The 7479-nt window shown below is 30.5% G+C and overlaps 1 protein-coding gene across 1 annotated transcript; it reads right to left on the bottom strand.

The window, feature by feature from the left end:
- Positions 1 to 289: 289 nt before the first annotated feature.
- On the bottom strand, positions 290 to 5781 carry LOC145335000 (glutamate-gated chloride channel-like). The gene is made up of 12 exons (XM_080180657.1): positions 5726 to 5781; positions 4992 to 5038; positions 4356 to 4392; positions 4029 to 4088; positions 3564 to 3621; positions 2933 to 3040; positions 2530 to 2569; positions 2134 to 2223; positions 1890 to 1929; positions 1232 to 1339; positions 992 to 1067; positions 290 to 481 (listed from the first exon to the last, which is right to left on the bottom strand). The coding sequence occupies exons 2-12, from the start codon at positions 5027 to 5029 to the stop codon at positions 408 to 410; spliced, it is 729 nt and encodes a 242-aa protein (XP_080036783.1). The 5' UTR covers positions 5030 to 5038; positions 5726 to 5781; the 3' UTR covers positions 290 to 407.
- Between the last annotated feature and the right edge of the window lie 1698 nt (positions 5782 to 7479).

The following is a 7479-nucleotide window of genomic DNA, read 5'->3' as shown; positions in this document are numbered from 1 at the left end:
AATAAGGAAAACAAAACTATAGATGGACAAACAGACAATAAATATAAAATAAAGATGTATAACCAGACAACCAGGATTCCGCTAATTCGTCTGCTAGCAAATTGTTTTCTGCTCGTTTGTAGCGAATTGGCTGTGTTAATATTCTCGACGATATTGGTTGATTTTCAAAGACTCAATTGAAAGTCAGCACAGGGTCCTCAGAGTGGGGACAGTTATTCAAAACCTTCCCTCACTAGTTTTATACTCTATATTCTGGCAATACATTAGTAACTAAATGAAAATACAAAACTAGTATAAAACTATTTTATTAAAAAAGACTTAAAACGCAAAATTGAAAGAAATACATTTAATTGATTAGTTTATAAAAAATCTGCCAAAAAAAGTTGTTTCATTATATAGATTATGATTTATGCATTGCAGTACATCTTTGGGTTGATGACATGCTTGAACACAAACTGTGCCTGTGCAGCATTGTATACACCTAAAAGATAAAACATTGATAACAAGATCCATAAAAGCGAAGCTCCAAAACAAGACAGTAGGATAAACGAACAATAACAGAAATTAATAAGCAGAATACAAATAATGAGTAAAGTTATTATCAAACAATTAAGGACTTTAAAACAATCAACAAGTTTAAATTGGACTTTCTGGTAACAACTGGTTGCTACGCTTTCTAAATTGTACCTAGCTGTTACAGGATTCATCATGCCAAGTTTGAAATGGATAGTATAAATTTTAAAATGTCTAAATTAACGACAAATGCTATTCGTTACAGACCCTCATTATAGAAAGGATTTGCTATTAAAAGATAATTAGCCCTGAAAATAGTATTTTCCTATGTTTGAATGTATATTCGTACCTATACTGTCTAAACATATCAATACTAAATCAACCTCTATGTATGTTTTTAAGAAAGTGAAAATGATAATTGATTATTAAACATCTACTCCATAACTTAAATGTATCCGAATGTATACAGGATTCATACCTGTAGATGTTTCAATAGTTTGGGTAGTAGTCTTGAACATGTCCATCTGGGGCTCAAAGTTGGTAATAAAGGTGCCCTAAATTTAAAATAAAGTTAGATTGGGAATGCTGAATTCTTCGTTTGTCAATTAATACATTATTTTTAATATTCAATTAAAGACTCAAATCATGTAACCTTAACCTTAAGTAATCAAGGAAACAAAGCATTATAACAGAATAATTTAAAATGTTAACAGTATACCTCCTTGTTGGTTGATAACGGTTTATCCACATCCCATAAATATTCAATATCCTTGGTTTGATACCCGTAGCTGGCAACCATAATAGGACACTTCACCATGTTGTTATCCTATAATGCAACAAGTATTTTATAAATGGAAATTAAAGATTGTTTTCTTTGCAGTTATTGGCAAACATCTTTAAATATGGAATTTTTATATAGTTCACTTCATTTAAGCGATTTATTTAGTGCTTTCTTTCAAAGTGCCTTGCAAGCAAAGATTTGTTATCGTTTCTAAGATAAAATAGAAATATACGAGGCTATCCTGTAACCAATAAAGTCTTACGGTAAAACACTAACACATGTTCTGGGTTCTGTACTCGAGGAGACATTTTCAGACAAACCTCCATTAATTTTAATATTTTCAGACCCGTAAATAAACAAGGATGACAATGATAGCGAAGATAATTGAAATTTGGAAAAATGAAGAGATACATAACGAAATAGAAAATGAAATGTTAAGATTACCCTACTTGAGTCTTACCTCCCTTGTTGTGTCACTGTCCAGTCCCATTAATGAATTTATATGATTGGAGATTAAAATAGAGAAGCGCATTACAGATAGAAGTACAGAAAGACAGACATATATAATATTAATTACAATGCCATTAACAAATACCTGGTTCCACATTGGCATACATGTTGTCTTCAATTTTAATCTAAAAATTTTATTTACATTTTGATTTGATCTATTGTGTGTGTGTTCTAAATTATAACAACTTTTTTAAAATGAACGTACGGAATTTCTGGTAACGTTTATAGAGTTGTTTCACTTTCTAAATCGTAGTTTACTATTAAATGAATCATCATCCAAATTGAATAAAATAATAAATTTTAAATACAAGAAGATAAAGTTTTATTACCTCCTGCTATACATCACATCACCATTGGGATAGATACGAATATAGAAGTTTGGGGCAAGATTCTCAAAGACATGAGATTCGATTTCATTCCTAGATATATTAAAGTATTTATCTCTAATCACCTTAGAAAAACAAGAATTTATATTTATGATGATTGTAGTTTGATGAAAGACATAAATATGAATAACTTTTGTTTATATGACATTTATCTGAGTGTAGTTATTCTAAACTTAAAATTGAAATGAGAAGCACCGTTATCATCTTACTGTGATGTCAGTATCACATGCAAAAAAGCATTGATTGTATTTTTGCAGTCGTAAAAATATCTGCAACAAAGAATTAAAAGTGTTTTATTAAAAATTTCAAGAATGGTTTGTCAAAGAAAATAAATTATACATGAAGAAAGTATCTGGCGTCCACATCTTCTTAAAGTATCCTAAAATCAGATAAATATTGATGGATTCATTACTAAACTAATTCAAATTCTCCAAAATCATTTTTAACGCAAATTTATTTTGTTACTTCCCTCATACTGTACATAATTCTCTAAGACTCTACATTTTCTAATTCATTTGAATAACATTTTGTAATGAAGCTAACTTATTATTCAGCTCGTCTGTCCGACCTACCGTCCGTCCGTCCATCCGTCTGCTTATAACTCTACTTATCATCCTTTAGTTTAATTTCTATGACCACTGAACATTTGCTCAATAATTCGCTTTGTCCATTTGTTAGTTTTTTATTACTTTTGGATATTGTCATCCTTGTTCCTTACTAAAGGCTCTGTTTAGTTAGCTACCTGGGCTGATAGTGAGAAACTCAATATCAGAGAACTGTGCAGAGTTACTGTACGCCAATCTTTCATCATTCCACTTCTGGCGGAAAGTCACCTGAGAGTCCATGTACCCTGACACAAAATTTTAATTAATTTTTTATATACAGACGAAATAATTGGTGTAAAAGCGAAGCAACATTGTTGTTTTTTTAGGAAAAGATATTATTAATCTTTTGTTACGATTCAAACATAACAGTAATTGTTAACGTCGCTGGTTTTAAAGCAATTAATCCATATATCTACTTCTAGACAACTAGCGTAAACGTCACAACTCAGTTGGAATATATAAATAACAAGAATATGCACAATATACAATCCAGCATCAGCAAAGCTTTTAAAAGAAAATATAATAGATTTTTAGAAATGCCAAGATAAAAAATCCCTAAAGATAAAAATTTTCATGAATGCAAGTTTGTAAACATTTGATAAGCAGGATATTACATTCATAGTGCTAATCATCTGACATTCTGGGGTTAAAGAGTGGCTTTTGTATGCTTATCATATTTTTTCTTCACGAAAGGAAAGAATTTAAATGTGTTTGGCCATTTACCTAAATTTTAGATACAACTCGGACTCTTATAGGGTTAAAAATTACCTTTAATAAGGTTGACTTCAAAGAAAGCTCTCATGTACATGGACAAAGTAACATTCACCTTAAATAAATATTAGATTGGTTAGGTTAAAAATTTATAAGCATATGACCACAAAGAAAGATATTGTTGCATTCTTAATCCTATTATATTAGGTAGTAGGTTTTTTGTCCGAACTTAAGCTTAAAATTTTAATTACTACTGAACTGATGAAGTACTCCTAAGGCGTCACATAGGTCCAGTGCAGGGTTTGGGCTATTTATTTTACAGATTGCCCCCCGAATAGTTTGAGGCTATATTTTTGTCTACTTCTATCAATTTAAATACAAGCCCCTATTTGCTATGAGCACAGCAGCAGTTTAATTAATAAAGTAAAAGGGCTTAACAATAAATTTATAGGAAAACAGAACCGAATATAAAGAAGCTGACTGACAGCAGACCTCACTAGACAAGCATCAATACAAAATTACCTTGTGTGCAGGTTTTATGTTACCATTGTACTTGTGAAACAACTCATTTAGAAGATTCTCCTACAAAAAAGTAAATTTACATTAGATAGAAAGTGTTAGACAGGGGTTAAGAAAAAAAAATACCTCCTTTTTATTCTAGGTTAGGTTTGATAGGGTTACATTTAGTACTAAGTAGCCCCAGGGGGTTGGGAGTAAAGAAATTACCCCCTTTCTCTCAATTTATTTCAATTTTTACTGTACTCACTAAGTACTTTGCGTTCACCAGGGTATTATTACGAAAAATATCCATATACCTAGGAAAAAGAATATCTAAATCAAATAATTTACCTGCGTTTCATAGTAATCACCAAAACAACTGCCAAGACTAGGACAAAAAAAAATTATTATGATACATGATATCTTAATTTAAAAATTTAATAAAATCAATTCAAAGAATGAATAAAACATAGGGACAATATAAGCGACAAAAAGTAAACAAGGATGATTTGAAACATCTATGACTGGCGAGGCACGGAAATCTTGGATATATTATAAACGGTATGTAGCAGATGCTCAGAGGTTATTGAAATAAGAATAATCAAATTTCAGTCATGTATCTAAAATTATCAGAGAAAAAAAGAGACAGACCAAGTACGTTATTTTTTTATAATAAAGACTAAAAAATAAATTTATGTTTTTTTCCATTTATTTACCCCCGACATATAGATGAGCTAAGTTAATTATGAAGTAGATGAAAATTAGTCAGCAGAATCATCACAAAAAAATATCCGTCTATCTTAGAGATCATCTGAATCTATTATTTTATCGATGGATAAAAAAATTGAGACTAGATTTCATTGATCAGGGTAATCTTCAAAAAAATTAGACGTCTTTCTTAATGGAGCCGAAAAATACTCTATGATTGATTTAGTACACGGACATAGAAATTATAGAGCAACTTTGCGGCCAAGACCTGTAACTTACCCTAAAAGGAAAAGTACAGCAACAGATAATTGCTTCATTCTCTAGCCCTTAATAAATAAAAATTAGATTAACCTATTTTTTTGTCGGAAGATTAAATGTCGATAACTACTGATATGATTAAGTTCCCAATTTTAGGGAAGCTTGACGTAGATCCCGGGATGGTTGTGGTTATTTTATTTTTAGATTTTAGCCTGGGAACGGTTCTATTTTATTTTTCTGACCTGTTTTTTCCCCTTTGAAAACAGTGCCCCTAGAGGCTAAGGGCACAGCCGCCAGTATTATTTGAAGCAATTTATTGGTTAGTAACATATAAATATGAATTAGAGATACTTGGATTGAAATTGAACTTTGAACAATCTTTTCAAGTTTTGTCATGAGTAGAGTAGTATACTTTATAGACATTTAGTTATAGAGTAACTACGCTATCGAAATTAAAATGGATGATGTATTCATATTTTCAAAAATAACAAATATATTATATCGGTTTTTATTATTATATTAATTTTTAAAAGATTCCTAAAGAAGCTATTTCCGAGATCTTTTGCTATAGACAGAATTGCCTCAATAATTTAAGGTTAACAAATCCTAAGCTTAAGACAGATAGACAGGTCTATTATTAAATATGCAAAAACAATACTTTTATTTCTTTTATAAAATTTAATTATAAATATTTCAGGATATTTCTTTAAAGCTAAAACTAAATTTTAAAAAAATTAAACTTGCTAGAGCTGTACCTCTGTGTTAAAACAGAATTTGACTATTTTTTTTATCTTGCAAATGCTTAATATATAAATTTTAGTCACTTTACGCGAGTTCATTAGAAAGAAACTTAGAAGAGGAAAATGTCTAGGGCTATTAACAAAGTTAAAAAATTAAATGTCTCTTTGCCTGTTTGTCCCGTAATTTTTTTTTTCAACGACAGACATCGAAGTGGTGCCGGAATCATACTTTTAAAAGGGTGATTCTAATCTATCCATCTAATTTATGTAACTAATATATTTATCTAACAATTGAACTTATGCCTAATGAACATACACCCATCAAGATTGATTTAGTTCAATAATATTAAATAACAAGGATGACAACATCCATAAGTAGCGAAGCACAAAAAATCGTCGATGGTAATACGTACAGGTAGATTTAAAAGGTTTTTACTAAAATCAAGAATAGATTTATTGGATAAAATAAACATGAAACCTAGTTTTATTTTGCATGATGACGATGGTCAAAATGAATTATATTAAAGATACTCATAACAATGGGAAAAATTATTTTGATACTGATATCCCATAAAAGTTTGAAAATTGCATCAAAATAAACAAAGATATGGGGAAATATGTAAAACATATAAAAATAGCCAAAAACCTGATAAAAGGCAGTCTGGCCGTCATGGTTGTTTTATTAAAACGACAAAAAATTAATTTTTAAATCCTTAACTTAAAAAATTTGGAAAATCGGACCATATACACTGGAGATATGGAAAAAAGTGTTAAATATATAAAAATAGCCTAAAACCTGCTAAAAAGGCAGTCTGGCCGTCATGGTTAGTTTGTTTAAAAGACGGGAAATTTAATTTTGATATCTATATCTGAAAAATTTTGAAAATCGGACTATAAATACTGAAGATATGGAGAAAAATGTTAAATATATAAAAAACAGCCTAAAACCTGCTAAAAGGCAGTCTGGCCGTCATGATTGTTTTTTTTAAAAGACGGGAAATTTAATTTTGATATCTATAAATGAAAAAATTTTGAAAATCGGACCATAAACACTGAAGATATGGAGAAAAATGTGAAAAATATAAAAATAGCCTAGAACCAGTTAAAAAGGCAGTCTGGCCTTCATGGTTGTTTCCTTTAAACGACGGGAAATTTAATTTTGATATCTGTAACTAAAAAATTTTTGAAAATCGGACCATAAACACTGAAGATATGGAGAAAAATGTGAAAAATATAAAAATAGCCTAAAACCTGCTAAAAATCGGTCCGAACGCCAATGATGTTTCATAGTCAATTGTGCTCCTTAATGATGGGAATGTTGTCAAAAAATTTCAGCATTCTATCTTTTATAGGAGCTGAGTAAATCCCATTTCCCCCATAGCGTTACGGACGGACGGACGGACTGACTGACGGACGGACGGACAAAGTGAATTATAGAGTAGCTTCGCTACTAAAAATAAAATATAACATGGAAGAAGTTTAGGTACTCCCAAGTAAGGAAATGTATACCTACAATTACGAGTAGAAAGATACTTTTATAACCTGCTGAATGTCGGAAAATGTTCTTTGATTAAATTGACCGACACAAACACCAACATACTGTGGTATCCGCCGAGGATAAATGGCAGACACCGGAGTTCAATTAGATTACGGCAGTGTGACAGACGTGGACACCTTACTATAGAGAAGCTACGCTTCTCTAGCATTCACCAAATAATAATCAACATCTATTTCAGTTGTCACTTTATTGAAGGTCTAAAGAGTACTAA

The sequence above is a fragment of the Acartia tonsa genome, chromosome 13, assembly GCF_053477335.1.
Source record: "Acartia tonsa isolate MP-2025a chromosome 13, ASM5347733v1, whole genome shotgun sequence".
NCBI classification, from domain to species: domain Eukaryota; kingdom Metazoa; phylum Arthropoda; class Copepoda; order Calanoida; family Acartiidae; genus Acartia; species Acartia tonsa.
Note: the sequence above shows the minus strand (reverse complement) of the source record. Positions and strands in the feature narration are given on the sequence as shown.

Bases quoted from the DNA above. Each gene is read 5' to 3' on its own strand.
- LOC145335000 (XM_080180657.1), bottom strand. From the start codon at position 5,029: ATGAAGCAATTATCTGTTGCTGTACTTTTCCTTTTAGG. The intron at 2,224-2,529 runs GTATAATTTATT...TAATATATCTAG, and splicing joins ACGCCAGATACTTTCTTCAT to GAATGAAATCGAATCTCATG. The intron at 482-991 runs GTATGAATCCTG...TTTATCTTTTAG, and splicing joins AACTATTGAAACATCTACAG to GTGTATACAATGCTGCACAG.